The sequence below is a fragment of the Urocampus carinirostris genome, chromosome 6 (assembly GCF_059441175.1).
Source record: "Urocampus carinirostris isolate Australia breed hairy pipefish chromosome 6, RoL_Ucar_1.0, whole genome shotgun sequence".
Classification (NCBI taxonomy): domain Eukaryota; kingdom Metazoa; phylum Chordata; class Actinopteri; order Syngnathiformes; family Syngnathidae; genus Urocampus; species Urocampus carinirostris.
Genome location: NC_142354.1, coordinates 28,219,756 through 28,235,274, shown reverse-complemented (window position 1 = coordinate 28,235,274; position 15,519 = coordinate 28,219,756). Strand labels below are relative to the sequence as shown.

Genomic DNA, 15,519 nt, shown 5'->3' with positions numbered 1-15,519 from the left:
GACCATCTTACCTTGCCATAAAAAAAGAAAAACATTTACTTTTACATTTATTTTCATTTCATTACCCATCTCAGTAGCCTAGATGGTAGTGTGCCCGCTTTGAGACTGGGAGGTCGCTGGTTCGCGCCTCGGCCGAGACATACCGAATTGGTATAATGGCGGCGCCCTCTGTTGGCTGCGGCTGCATCGACTCGCTACAACGGGTCAGGTGTATCGACATTTCGTTCTGTGTACATTGTTACAAAGAATGACAATACAAAGGAAATTATTATTATTATCTCTCAGCAAAATTATTGCAGCACATTGGATATGGTTGTTCTAATGAGTTTAGAAGAAGTGTCCCATGTATATAACATAAGGAAGACACAATTGAGCAAGTCCATCCGTCAATCCATTATCTGCACCGCTTATCCTCAGTAGGGTCGCGGGGGTGCTGGAGCCCATCCCAGCTATCTTCGGGCAGTGGGCAGGGGACACCCTGAACTGGTTGCCAGCCAGTCGCGGGCGATTGAGCAAGTGAACAATGAAATTAATGCAAAGAAAATAAATTGGCCAATTTTTCGATGACAATATTTCCCCCTAAATGCAAACACTAAATTTTAGTATTGTTGTACATACATATATATATATATATATATATATAAATATATAAAATTGCCCTTTATGCTAATCACAAAAGTTCTTGAGCCCTGGTAGTTATGCATATAAGTTGGCCCTACAAATTTTAATTGTTTAATTGTTAATTGTTGAGAAAGACAAAAATAGATCACTTTTTCGAATAACTAAGTTCCACTTTATTCAGGATGTCATGTCTGTTTTGTGGTATGTGGAAAGGGATTACTTTTGGAAACAAATGAGAATATCATGATTTAAAATTTTGGGTTTTATATACAATAAGACCAAACATACGGGCCAGTTTTTACATATATCATGAGTCAGAATAAATTCCCCCGAAGCCCTCATCGTTGAGCTCTTTTCAAATGGAAATTAGTATTCGTTGGCATGTTTATTTCAAGGTGATCACAGAGCATACAGGAGAATATATGTTTATCAGGCATGGGGGCCTTTTTATTCACACAATTCTCCCCTGAAGTAGTGGTCGGCTCTCTCCGGGCGACTGTCGCATCAGCAAGTTCCACAGCAACAAAGGAACTGATGTTACAGCCGAGCTGCCGCCGCTATTGTCTTCGCTCATGGGCTGGTACTGCTTGAAGCGCCTGGTTGAAGCAAATATGGATAGACGCTAATGGGATTTTACATTACACATGAGAACATTGCTTGTAATGTATGCATTGATCCGGTTTAAGCCAGAGAATTTGATAAAAATCAAATACCATTAGAGGTTGTTACCCTTATATTTTATGCTCAGTATTTCTTGATGCAATCCTTTTTGAGTATTTTGATTTTGTTGTGTGGTTAGGATAGTGGGTACACATCAATTATAGTATTAAGTATTAATTCAGCTTTTTTTATTCAGCTGCGTGAAATACTTCACTTCCTAAAGCCTCTGCTTAAAACCGGATAAAATAAACAAGTACTTTCTGGTCCAATGTGGGCAAAACGCTACCGGACACAGCACATTTACTTTTATAATAAGAAAGTCAAAAAACAACCCCAAATAGATTAAAATTGACCAATTAACTACTTAAATGAATTTGACACAACTTTCCAATTTTTAAAGTTTTGTAAAAATAAAAAAAGAAGAAAGCTAAGAGAATAAAGAGAAAGAGGAAATGAGTGGCAGAAAAAGAGAAAAAGACAGAAACCAGGAAAACGGAAAAATAAATAGAGGAATAAGGAGAGGGAAAGAAAATGAGACCGAGAGAGAGAATGAGAGAGTTACAGAGAGAAAGTGAGGGATCAAGCGAAATACATGTAAAAGACAAAAAACAGAAATAATGACGGGGATAGATGGAGGGAGAGAGGAAGTGAGACAGAGTAAGTGTAATAGATAGACTAAAAAAGAAAGGAAATAATATGGAAAGAGGGAGACAGCGAATGAGATAGAGACAAAGAGAGAGTGAGAGAGACCGGGCGAATGAAAAATATAAAAATTGAAAAGAGATAGAGAGGGGTGAACAAAAAGAGAGAAATAAATGGAATGGAGTGGAGTGGGGGGAACAGAAAATGAGAGTGATACAAATGAGACAGAGAGAGAGCAAAAGACATGTGAAATACAAGAAAGGAAAACAGATAGACAGAGAGAAAAAGAAAATGATATAGAGAGAGGGAGGAAGAGAGAGAAAGAAAGAGGGAAAAAAGAAAAAGAAGAGTTTTTTTTTTTAAATCTCAATGATCCAATTTTTTGGGGTTATTATGAACAAAATGATATATATATTTTCACTATCTTTACAGACATTGTAAGTTTGCTTCAAAAAAGGCCCAATTGATTTTGGGGATTAATATAAAAGACAGCCAAAAATAAGTTGACTTTTGGGTATTCCAAAACATGACTCCATTTCCAGGGTCGAATTTAACACAATGCTTTTTCTATTATATATAAGTAAACCTTTACGTGAAAAATGATATTTTATTTTGGGATTTTAAATCTAAAAGGATCAATTTTTGGACTTGTTTTTAACAAAATAAGGCAAACGTGGTTGTTTGTTAAAGAAAATGACCCATTTTTTGTTATAATAAAGAATGTAACACTGTTTGTAATTGTTTTAGGGATTGTCTGTAAAAAAACAACAGAAAGATGGGTCATTTTATTTGAAGTAATGGATCAGTCCACTCATTACTAATATTGGCATATTTTATAAAATGTATTTATTTTGGATTATTCTTGAAGTTTAAAACCTCAAAACCTAAACACTTACCTGTACATCAAACCAACGCAGCACACCACACAGGCCAAGACCATCACACCAAGGATGATGGCAGCAGTCCCAGCTGGGGAACCGCCAGAGGCTGAGACGGAAAACAAATGACACAAATGAGTTCACAATTGAGTACACTAATAAGTACCAAATCCAATCTACGATTGAGTTACATTTACGCACCTACTGCCACGTTAACACGAGCACTCGCCACTGCCAGACTGACATCGTTGGTCAGGGAAACGTTAAGACAGAAGATGCCGCTTTCGTTGAAGAACTGCCGAAGTACCATTTGGCAATCGGGTGAGGGAGCAGCAGCACTGCAAATAGTTTCCACGGGCGTGATGCAGTCGGCGTCCGAAACCACTGTGCAGACTTCGCTTGGTAAACTGATGAGAAGATCATTAGGTTCAACGATATTTCCTACGTTTTGGCTCGGTTGGCGTTCACATTATTGAACAATTGTACCATGTTTGAAAAATAATTGGCATTTTATTGACATCAGTGGTGGGCCGTCAGGGCCTTCAAGGCCTTCTCTGCCTGCCTAAGAAATATCTGATTCATGTGGTGTTAACTATATTTTGTCTATGAATAATCCCAAATTGTCAGCTTTCTTTATTTGCTTTTCCTATGGTTGCGCTGCTTTCAGATGTGTGCTTTCATATTTAACTATTTACCCAATCACATTTCAGCCATTATTTGTTGACAGGGTCAGAGATCTACCTGAAAGCCTTTTCAATCAGTTCTGCAGGCCCGAGGCATAAAATAAGTGTTGATAAAGCTGTTGGTTTAGCCAATATATTGAATATGTACCCCTGGAGGCACCTAAAGGAACTCCATTTATTTCCGGGAAATAGAAGTCATGCAAATAAATGCAGCATTCAAAATGCAATTTATGTTTTATTACATTTTGACATTTTTGGTTTAGAATGGAAAATCAGTGGCCGCTTATTGCAAAGAATTTCAATGATCTTGATTTTTTTGTAATTGTGCTAGTTTTAACAATTAATGTTCTTAAAGGGACATTGTGTATTATTTAGTGGTAAAGAAAAATCTCACTTAAAAAACACCCTCTATTTTAATTATAAAACCAAAATACTTGTGAAAAATTGGGAATACAAATGAGAAGAAAAATTTTGTGGTTAGGTCACTTGGAGTTTCCATGTTTTGTGTTCTTCCATGTGCTTTGTAGCACTTAGTTTCTATTGCATTAGACAAAACAGCGACATCTAGTGGTTAAATATAACACAGTGTCAATTTAAATTGCGTAAAGTTCATATAAGGGTTTATTATTATTGTTTTATATTGTATTATTTACGGAACTCTATTTTTACCTGTATTCATTTTTTTCGATATTAGAAAAACTGAAAATGAAAAATAATCTGCCATTTTATTTGTTTTTACAGAAGGTCTAGAACAGTCACATAATTGAGTATTATAGTCACCCGTATTAATTTTCTTTTGGGGCGGCAGTAGCTCAGGAGGTAGAGCGCTCGTCTTGGGATCAAGGAATCCCAGTTCGAATCCCAGTTCGAATCCCGGCTCGTCCGTGTTACATGTCGAAGTGTCCTTGGGTAAGACACTGAACCCCTAATACCCCCAATAAGCAGGTTAGCGCCTTACATGGCTGCAAGGCCGCTATTGGGAAATGTGGAGCACATTGTAAAGTGCTTTGGGAAGTCATTGACTTGAAAAGCGCTATATAAATGCAGATCATTTCATTTCATTTCATTTTCTTTTTTGTGAAGGATAGTGAACAGATGTTATATATTTTGTTCCGAATATTTAAGCAATTTCACTTAATGTTTATTAAATCATTACATATATATATATAAAATAAACATATAAAATCTTACATGTTTGATTGTTATCATTGTCAATATCCAAAACGTGGGGTAAGTCTTGATAAAAAGAAGATTGAGAAGCACAGGTTAAATGCATCTGGACAGTCTATCATGACAAGTTGTTTATCTTGTTTTATCTTTAATGCCCTACTCTCCGGTCTCCCGAAGTCCAAAATCAAGAGCCTGCAGCTGGAACAAAATGTTGCAGTGGGGCTTTTAACTTAGGCAATAAAGTTTGATCACATGACCCCGATTTTAACTAACCTGCATTGGCTCTCTGTTAGCTTAAGATGTGATATTAAGGTTCTGTTGGTAGTATACAAAATAATGCATGGACTTGCTCCCTCATATCTTTCGGATCTAATTTCCCCCTATGTTCCAGTCTGGAGCTTTCGCTCTGAAAATGCTGGTCTACTAGCCAAGAAGAGAACCGCAGGTTCGAGAGCATTCTCCATTCAGACTCCAATGTTGTGGAATTCTCTGCCCCCTGAGATTCAATATACAACTTCAGCGGAACTGTTTAAATCTAGGCTTAAAAGACACTTGTATTTACAACTTATGAATGACCTTCATTTCACGTTCACAATATCTGTGTATTATTTTTCATTGGAACATGAAATTGCCTGGACATTATGGAAGGGGAATTACCTCATGTGCATGTGAGAAGGGTTCTCAAGGTTTCTTCATGTTCCTCATGTTGAGGTTTTTTAGTTGTTCCTTATCCTCATGTAGGTTTTGGGTCAGGGGATGGTGTAATAATAGTCTATGGTTTGCAATAATCTGTGTTCTGAGAAGCCCTTTGAGACTCCATGTGATTAAGGGCTATACAAATAAACTTGACTTTAAATTCTTTTTTAAGAGTTTACATTTGAATAGCGTGAGTAATCTTGTTACATGCAATGTTTCACTACTCGGTTATCAATGACAACTAATGCAGTTAAATACAATACTCACCTTCCTTGACAGCTAACAGTGACATCCACCGCATTCTGAACCAGCTCAGTTGCCAGTGACACAACATTAGACATCTGAACAATCTCAACACTTTCGATACCCTCTGCATGAAATGATAATAAGAGAAGGCATCATGAGCACACTGTTCACATTCAGCCACGATTTCTGACAAGCGTCATGACTTACGGATGACTTCGACAGAGGTGGCGAGCGAGCCGTAACGGTAGACCATGCAATCGGCAGAAAGTTCAGGTGCTTGTCTTTTCACAACCACGAGGGCAACTTGTGCAGGATCAGCCTCCACTTCCGTTTGGACTTCTCCTTCCTCAGCTGCTGAAAACAAAATTGCTTTATAGGTGACATTTGTATAGTTGTAGATTTGTGGGGATTTAGAAAGATTAAAGATCAGAGTGGAATGGCTTTAGGCCAACAATATTCCAATTCTAACATAGCATATACCAGCCACATGGATTTTTTAGATCTAAGTTTATTCTGTTGTGCAACCTCAATGGAATGTTTAAATCTAGGCTTAAACAAACTTATATTCTATAGCATATGAATGACCTATATTTCACGTTGACAAAGTCTCTGTATTGTTTGCTAATGCTACATCCATTGCATACTTGGTCATGCTGTACTTTTTATTTAATTTTTTATTTTAAAATTTATTTTATACTTGAATTATTTTATATTTTATTTTTAATTGTATTGTTTGTTAATGCAACATCCATTGAAGCCTGGTCATCATGTAAGGGGATTACCTCACAGCGGTTCCTTCTCAAGGTTACTTAATTTCCCTTTTGGTTGGAGGTTTGAGTTTTTCCTTGCCCTCATGTGGGTTTGAGATCAGGGGATAGTGTGATAGTAGTCTGTAGTTTGCAATAGTCTGTGGTCTGTGCAGCCCTTTGAGACTCCATGTGATTAAGGGCGATACAAATAAACATGACTTGACTTTTTTTTAATATTGGACATCTGCAAAGGAGATTCATTTTTAATTAATCATCTTTAACAAATTGAACCCATCTTTAAAAAGGTCTGGCTACATAACAAATAAAAGTTATGCACCTGATGCCGATTAATTTTGCCTATTACTATATTATATTAAGTTTGAACATTTTTATGATTTTACCCTACCTCATTTTACCTAATAATGGCACTCAAAACAAATAAAACTTTATTTTAAAGCAATTTTCAGGAAATTAATTGCCACTCAATCTGCTGTATAAAAATGTTTATGTATAGTAAGAAAATAAAATCCGATCCTTTTTCCCCACCCAAAAACCCAGAACACTAAATACACAAACACACACAATGGTTGAAATAAAATAAAAAACAAATTAATAATAAAACAAATTAAATTATAAAATAAATACAATTATGGCAAGGTACAGACTAACCATGTGAGGAAAGGGACTCGAGGGAGGCTCATCCACACTGAAAGGGATGGCAGCAGGTGGCCTCAGAAAAATATTTTCAGCAATCAAACCAAACATGCATCACTATATAGTTTTTGAAAGAGTCATTAGTATTGATTCTTTTTAGATGTATTTTCATTTATCTATGTAAGTTTATAATACCTAATATGCCTATAATTATGCGATTTTATAGTATTTCTACCTCACCTTCAGGAGCTGCTGTAGCAACAGGAACATCATTGTCGGCCTCAGTCAATTCCGCCTCAGCATCAGCTGCCGCTTCTTCTTCAGTAGTGCTTTCTGTGGCTGCCGGGACAGCAACATTCTCATCTTCCATCTCCGTCTGGACCTCCGCGGCATCGTCAGCAGCAGTATCCACCACAACTTCTCCTGCCTCAACGGTAACTTCAGGGTCAACCTCTTCAGGGAGGGCTTCTGTTTCCTCTTCAACGGTCACATCTGCATCTACCACGGGCTCTGTCTCTGCAGCTTCAGCCACAGCAGCATCTTCTACCAGTGTTGTGTCTTCACTTGCCAGTTCAAGGGGCTCGACGGTGGTCGTCTCTGCGGCAGTGTCCTCCACCGGGGCGGTAGTAGCTGCAGCTGTATCAACGGCTGCGTCGATTGGTGCGGGTGCTGCTGAAATGGCCTCGACTTCCTCAGCACCTCCGTCAATTGCTGTTTCTGTGGCCCCGGCATCCGTGGTGTCGGCATCCGCCGCGGCGGTTTCCGTGGCATCGGCATCTGCATCTGCATTATCAACCTCTGTGGCATCTGCAGCATCAACCTCTGTGGCATCTGCAGCGTCAACCTCCGTGGCATCAGCCTCTGTGGTATCGGTGTCCACAGTGGCTTCCACTGGAACAGCGTCAGGTACTAGTGCATCAGCTGCAGCTGGGTCAGTGTCAAGGGCGGATGCTGGCGTAACAACTAAAGATGGTGAAGAAGAAGAACATTTTTTTTACAGTGTCAGTACGAATGAGCCATATTTGCCACACATACCCCCCTCCCACACCTAAAAAATAACATAAGTTTGGAGCCACAAAAAATTAAAAGCTTCATATTAACCGTATAAGGAAGGCAACACATACTGTATATACGTACATTTATTGGAACATGGTAAGAATGTTTGTGTCATGGTTATTCTCTTACATAAACCATATCATTTTCCATTATCAAACGTTTTTGAAAAGGCAGCAAAAAGCCATTTGCCGACTACCTAGCTAGTGCACCGTGAAACCCATCATGTTGTTGACCCGAAATTGCAGACAGTTCTGGATTGTAAATCTTACCTGCAGGGGGGTTGACGCAACCATTGGGGATGCTTGCCATCAGGACCACTTGTGGTTTGAAGGTCCCGACAGTGAGGTAAGTGTGTGTGACAGTGCGCTCCCTTGAGATCAAAGTTCCGGTGCTGTCTCCAAAGTCCCAGCTGAAGCTGATATCCGCGCTACTCAAGTACTGGCTGGGATCGTGAAGGTTGACGTTAAAGGCGACGGCCCGGTTCTGGATGAAGTTTGAGTCGTTTTGGTTTATGTCGTTGACTTGAGCCAGGGATACAGTGAAGGGAACTTGGTCTGGAGGATGGAGAGATATGATAATAAAGTTATATTGAAACTCAAAATAACGTATACAAATAGAACACGGTTAAAAGGCTCACCTGTGATGGTGAAGATCGTGGAAGCATAGCCAAGGGGGATGAACCTGTTTTTTCCGCGGCAGTGATAGATGACGAGTTCCATGCTGTAGGAGCCCAGGGAGATGTCATCTGTTGAGATTGTGAGCGAAGAGGATGGCCCGTCTGCCACTTGCCAGTACTTCCCTGAAACATTCAATGGAAAATATATATGAAATGTGCTGAACCACTTTTATTGGTGTAACCAATTTGCAATTATTTTGGGTTGGTAATAATTGGATGGATGGATGGATGGATGGATGGATGGATGGATGGATGGGTGGATGGATGGATGGATGGATGGATGGATGGATGGATGGATGGATGGATGTTTAAGTTGGTAAGATTGTAAGTAGGCAGATAGATATCATTCATGAGGTCCACATTTCTGGAAGTTCTTAAGGTTTTATTTGTTTCCGGAAGTTCTAAAGGTTTCCTTTCCCTAACACAGCAGATTTAAATGATCGGCTAATCAGAGTGGTGTGCAAGCTTGATCACAATCCTATTTATTTGAATCAGCTCTGCTGCCTGATTCTGAAGCTTTCTTCTCCAACACTGCTAAATCGAATGATTGGTCCATCACTAAACTTTGATAATGGTGCTGGTCATTTGAATCAGCTGTGATAAAGGATATAGACCTCCAAACCTGAATGCATAAATGGTTTCTCTTTTCCACCACTACTGATTTGAATCATAAGCTCATCAGCAAGCTCTGTGTAAGGACAAATCCTGGTAATTTCAATTAGTTGTGTGGGAGAAGTAGCTTCAAAACATGCAAAATGACTACAACCTTTAAGTAACAATACTTCCTGATGACATGACTTTCATTTATTGGATATTCATATTTAATATTTGCATGACATCGTCCTTTTTAAACTATTTAAAAAAGTTTTAAGTTACTTTGAATGCCATAGTGTGAATGCAAAGTATTGACCAACATTTCAAAACTAATCTGTTTTTGAAAAATGAAGTTATAGTGCTTAAGAAAGTAGTGTTTTGAGATATATCTAAACAATTCTAAACAATTTTTATAAGTTCAAGTCAGATATCGCAATGTGTAAGGTCATTTGTTTCCCCCGAAACTAGTGTTGACACTTCAGTTTTTCAAAACTTCATCTTTCTTACCCATCGATTTCCAAACATACACGTAGCGGGGGTTCCTCTCTTGAGTCCTGGCAAAAGGTTTGCCATTAGGAAAAACCCCATTGAATGCATTGCTTTGTTCTGGATACACAGCCTGGCCAGCTTGATATTGCTGACCTGCAAAAAAAGTTACAAAATCAATCGATACAAGAAGGAAAAAAATTTGGGAAGAATATTCAACGTGATTGAAATCTATGGTAACCTAAACACAATGGCAGGTTTACCATCAACAGTGCAGTTGCGTTCCCAGACCACCTGTCCATCGGCCAGCACCGTTTGGTTTCCAGGGAAAACCAGGTCAATATTAAAAGTCGACTTAGCTCCGACGAGTGTCGGTGCGTCATTCCTCAAATCAAATGAAACTGGGCCACCTGAAACGGATGAAGAAGACAATTCGATGAATTTCAGAACCCTTTGAGCCCCAAATGATCTCCCTCACCTTTCCAACACTTTCTGAACCTTGGATCTCCATCCTTCCACACTGGATACATACGGGAGTTCCATGAGCGGTAACGTGTAAATTGACTTCGAGGCTCTGGAAGAAAAAACATTAATTTGTAGATTAAATTAATCTAATAAAAGTGCACATATACTGTATTCTCATATAATTGATCCGACCTTCTGCTCTCTGGCAGACCCTACCAACAGACTTAGAGACAGTTTCTTCTACAGAGTCATCACCACCCTGAATGAGTACGCGGGACTGTAAAAAAACACCTTGCCTATTTATAGAAGAATGTATATTTACATTTCTTTATTTTTACCGTTATATTCGAAATACGTCGCTCCCATTATAATTAAGCTATTTTTTGTACTGTTTTTGTGATGCAATTACAACTTAAGCCAGTCTACAAACATACATTTTAGATGTCGCCGATCCTTCTAATAAGTATGTTTTAGCTTCTACAGGGCAATGTGTAATATTTGATCAGTAGATGTCGCTGTGTTGTCTAATGCAACAGAAAACAAGTACTAAAAAGCACTCGGAAGAATACAAACTACTGAGACTAAGTTGACCCAACCGCATGATTTTTTTTGTCATTTTACTGCAAAACTTTTCCCAAGCTTTTTGTTTACATTGAGTTTGTTAGTTACCTGTATGTAAGGCTCACGTTCTATAAAATAAATAAAAATTTCTCGACCTACGAGTATTTAGAAATATGCTCGTTTACATGATAATTGAAACGTTTTTTCTAGGGGATATTTCACCGGATGCCACTATTATTGTGCATTGTCTTTTTGTTTTGATTATTACATAATTGTCGCTCTCAGCAAATCATAATGCTGTTCTTTTGCAAACAAGGGTATGTAATAAAAATAAAGGGCTCAAAGGAGGGCCTTTAGAACAAGTTGGACTTTTTTATCTGATAGCTTCTCTCCATGTCCTTCTTGCAAGTTCAAAATATTTTGATGTCTTCCCTCCCTATTTTGAGTATCTTCTAAACTTTAATTTAAAAGTATTTCACGTATTTTTGCTTATTATTTAATATTGATTTCTTTTAATGAACAACGTTTTTAGTAACCAAGAGGAGGCGCTATATATATATATATATATATATATATATATATATATATATATATATATATATATATATATATATATATATATATATATATATTGCATGATATCCGTTTACGTCCTTTATAACATGTTTATCCTGGGGTGCTATGTCCAATTGTTTTGCAATTTACACTACGTTGTGATCAATGACAATAATAATAAGAATGACAATTAAATTTAATTCTATTCCATTCAATTTTTTTCTTTTCTTTTCTATTCTATTCTAATATACAGGGTGTATAATACATATATTATTATTATTATTATTATTATTTTCTTCTTTTTCTTCTTCTTCTTCTTCTTATTATTATTATTATTATCATCATTAATAATAATAATAAAAATAATAATAATAACAATAAATAGCCAATTAACTTTTGTTACTATTTGACTTTTTTTTTAGGAAGAATAGCAGAAAAATGTTCAAAAAAACCTTAAATTTCTGGAGATGTGAAAATAAAGCTGAAGTGTTGGGGCATCTGTGCGTGGAACTCTTTGCACTTCAGCTTTATTTTCACATTTCCAAAATGTTTTCAGAACGTTTTTGTACGAAGCACAGTAAGCGCCATCCTTAATCCAAAATCAAACTCTTGAAGTTGAATGAAATAATAATTGAATAAGAATAAAAAACAAAATAAGTTTTTTGGCGAAGTAATATCAACAGGTGTATACTTTTTTGGGATACTCTAGTATACTCTGTTGTACAGCACCATGGGCGTAACCCTAGCACCCCCCAAAATGATAGCATTTTAAAAACTCTCTTTTATTTAATAAAGGACAGTGTCGGCTCAAATATGATAAAAAAGGGAAAAAAAAACAACATCGGTAAAATTCGACTGCCTTAAAATCATCCTGTCCTTTTGATCCCTGGCACCGATGTTTTCTGATAGTAATGTATTTTATCCTCAGCAGTTGAAAACATTAACATCACATTTTGATGGATTATCTATAAACCATTCAATATAAAAGAAAACAAAAGAATTGATACTGATTTTGATGATACTGAATTCTTATCGTTTTGGTAATAAAACAGCTAGCGTTTGAGAACACTGAGTTAGATTAATTATTTACTATTCTATAATTTATTACTTATTTAAATGACTGAATTATTATTTTTAACAACTGAAAGATGTTTATATGTGGTTGTTGGTGGGAAGGGAGAGAGACAAGACACTCTGAAGCTAAAACCGGCCCTGCTCTGCACCTAATGTCGGTATATGTGGCCATACACCTGCTTATGGAGTCAAAGGAGAACGTGAAGTTGAGGTTTGGGGCCGTGCAAATCACACGACTCCCAATCCCCCTCAAGCCTTTTCATGTGACCGTCAGCTGAGCAGCAGCACTTGTAATCTCCCCTGCAGGAATGAGGGGTCCCAAGCTCTTGAGTGCATGCATGCGTGCATTTTGTTTAAAGTTAGATAAACCGTGGTTGATGGACCTCCAGATTATAGTTTGTGAACCTTGTTACTGATGCACTCCTATTAAATATATTTTGGACAAGTACCCCCTAATAACGAGTGTTTGGTGGAGACTTTGACACAGCCACCTCCCAAAAAGCAATCTTCATTGATATATTTTTTCTTTATTTCTTTTTAAGTACAGTATTATTTCCCAAACCTTTTTTATGCATTCATTTTATATGATTTTTAAACCCTTTTCTTGTAAAATAAGAAATGTATTATTTTTTTTAAAGAAGCAAAACTAAAAAAGTCAAAATGCATACAGGAACATTTTATTTTTACAAATCATTATATCTTTTAATTTTTATTAATATTTACATTTTTTCTAGTTTTTACTAATCATTTTAAGCATTAATTGTTTACATTTTATTACATCTTAACTTGTTTTTTTCTAATAAATTAGGAAAGATATTACTGTAGCAAAAAAAATTTAAAAACCAAATGGCAAACCATTTTTTGTATTTTAATCCCATTTTTATTTACATTTATCATATGTTACTAGTTCTAATAATCATTGCATTTTTTTTACATCTTGCTACATTTTTTTAACTATTCAAAACTAGTAATACTAAAAAAGGGGTATGAAAAATATTTTTCCAGATTATTTGTATCAATTTGTTCACTTCTAGACATTATTACTGCATTTTATTTTCCTTTATGTCTTACTGCTTCTGTGAAATCAAATAATTGATAATTCTTATTAATTAATGCAAATCTTAAATGACCGAAATACATTGGCATTTTCAGGGTCAGATAAATTTACTCATTTCAAAATCTATTCCCTTTGATTTTATCAAAAAAATCTAAAAATCATGAAGGTAAATTAATAAATACTCTTTGAAGTGAGCTAAATTACCCATCATTAGAAGGGAAGCAAGTGCTAGGAATCTAAAATAATGCCCCTTTTGAAAATCTTATGTACTTGAAATAAATCAAATGAAATCTTATGAAATTTTAAGTGGATTTTTTTAGGTTTTTACATGGCTTTCAAGCTACAGAGCATATCTACCACTTATTTCTTCTTTTGCTATGACAGTGTGAAACAAGGTGTGAAATATTCATATTGACCCCGTTAATTTGACGAGCCAAATAAATTTAATTAAGTAAAGTCACAATCTTGTAATCGATTCAAGCATGATGTGTAAAGGATTTTAGTCATGGTAATTAACAACACTTGCTACCTTGTCTAATTTCACTGAGGAGCAACATCAACTTGTGAATAGAATAGAATAGAATAGAATAGAATAGAATAGAATAGAATAGAATAGAATAGAATAGAATAGAATAGAATAGAATAGAATAGAATAGAATAGAATAGAATAGAAGAGTCTTTATTGTCACAAAATGTTTTAGCAAAACTTTGGCAAACTCTGTGTTGAAAAAGCCATGCATGCCTTACTTTGTGCAGTGGTAGATGTCAAGGCCAGAGCCATAAGTGGAAGAAGGAGCGCCAGAGTCTTCATCCTGTCTTGGGTTTTTTGTCTCGTCCCAGAACTCCAAGAACCTTACCAACCGCTCCGGAAACTCAAATGCAACACCCACAGAGACTTTGGAAACATTTTCAGACTGTTTTAAGTAGCTCGTGAACAAGAATTAGCATAAACATTCTTCTCGCTTCTGACATCACTGCTGGTTGAGGTACCGCCCTTTTTTTCTGAACCCATGAAATACTTTTTATGTTTGTTTGTAATAAAGGGAAGCATATTCTCCCCGTTGAAAGATTTCTAAATGTTTCCTACTTTTTGAGATTTGAAATTTCTGCATCAGGACTAGTAACTATCTGTTGACCTCTGCATACATTTAAAACTCACTGTAATTAACAGTGACATGTGGTAAGGTTTGTGTCTCCTGAGACACGATCAGACCTACTAATAAATAAACCTAGATCTTATTCATCATATGATTAGTCAATCAAGAAAGCAATATACTGAGTGTAAAATAGAAAAAGAAACATTCCTGTATGCAGCTCCTGTTAAATATAAGCATCAATGGATGTCCATGCAACGACAAAAAATTGACTAAATGGCTTGACTTGCTGCTAACTTGCCATTGCTATCACTATTCTATTGTTCCTTGGTCTCACTATCGCCCTTCGCCAGGAGGCAAAATAAGTGCATGCCTCACTCGGCAATCACAGTAATTGTCACAAAACGTATTGGGAAGCAGGAAGTTGGAACTCAATTGCGTAGACGATCTGTCACTTTAATTGAGAAAGAAAAGTTGTCCAACACACAAACGGACCAAAAATAAAACAAAGCAGATTCAAAGGCAGGCAAAATTACAATCTAGGCATTATTCAGGTCAAACAGGCATGAACAGGTTTTCAACAAGGTTAAGCAATGATCTGGCAACGGGCAGTTCCAAAAGGAGCGTTTAAGTACTCCAAGAGGAATCAGTCCAATGCGTCTCAGCCGGTGTCAAGGGGCGGGGCCAGCTGGGTGCCATGACAACCGTGCAGGACATGACAGTAATATGTTACGTACTAACTGTATTAGTTATACTCATAACACGATGTGAAAGTTCCCATTATGATTTTGAAAACTAAAATCCAAAAATAGTGAAGTCATATGACAATAAACTTTAATACTTCATAAATATGACAATTCAAAATATTTCAAATTTTAAATTTTGATTATGACTGCACGTAT

At 36.6% G+C, this 15,519-nt stretch overlaps 1 protein-coding gene across 2 annotated transcripts; it reads right to left on the bottom strand.

Annotated features, from left to right (window-relative positions):
• Positions 1 to 993: 993 nt before the first annotated feature.
• pmela (premelanosome protein a) lies at positions 994 to 14,439 on the bottom strand. 2 transcript variants are annotated; one of them, XM_088338596.1, is made up of 12 exons: positions 14,271 to 14,439; positions 10,290 to 10,385; positions 10,075 to 10,221; positions 9,833 to 9,967; positions 8,693 to 8,854; positions 8,325 to 8,609; positions 7,240 to 7,962; positions 5,804 to 5,950; positions 5,618 to 5,720; positions 3,003 to 3,208; positions 2,820 to 2,910; positions 994 to 1,217 (listed from the first exon to the last, which is right to left on the bottom strand). In XM_088338596.1, exons 1-12 carry the CDS (start codon positions 14,332 to 14,334, stop codon positions 1,073 to 1,075), a joined length of 2,304 nt encoding a protein of 767 aa, XP_088194722.1. In that variant the 5' UTR covers positions 14,335 to 14,439; the 3' UTR covers positions 994 to 1,072. The 2 variants fall into 2 exon arrangements, with proteins under 2 accessions (XP_088194722.1, XP_088194723.1); XM_088338597.1 differs by having other exon boundaries at positions 5,804 to 5,947.
• Between the last annotated feature and the right edge of the window lie 1,080 nt (positions 14,440 to 15,519).

What these genes read in the sequence shown, in the direction of transcription:
- pmela (XM_088338596.1), bottom strand. Translation starts at nt 14,334, where the DNA reads ATGAAGACTCTGGCGCTCCTTCTTCCACTTATGGCTCTGGCCTTGACA. An exon ending in GTATGTTTGGAAATCGATGG is followed by an intron (nt 8,855 to 9,832) that starts GTAAGAAAGATG and finishes TGAATGTTTCAG; the next exon opens with GGAAGTACTGGCAAGTGGCA. An exon ending in TGCTACAGCAGCTCCTGAAG is followed by an intron (nt 5,951 to 7,239) that starts GTGAGGTAGAAA and finishes TTTTGTTTTCAG; the next exon opens with CAGCTGAGGAAGGAGAAGTC.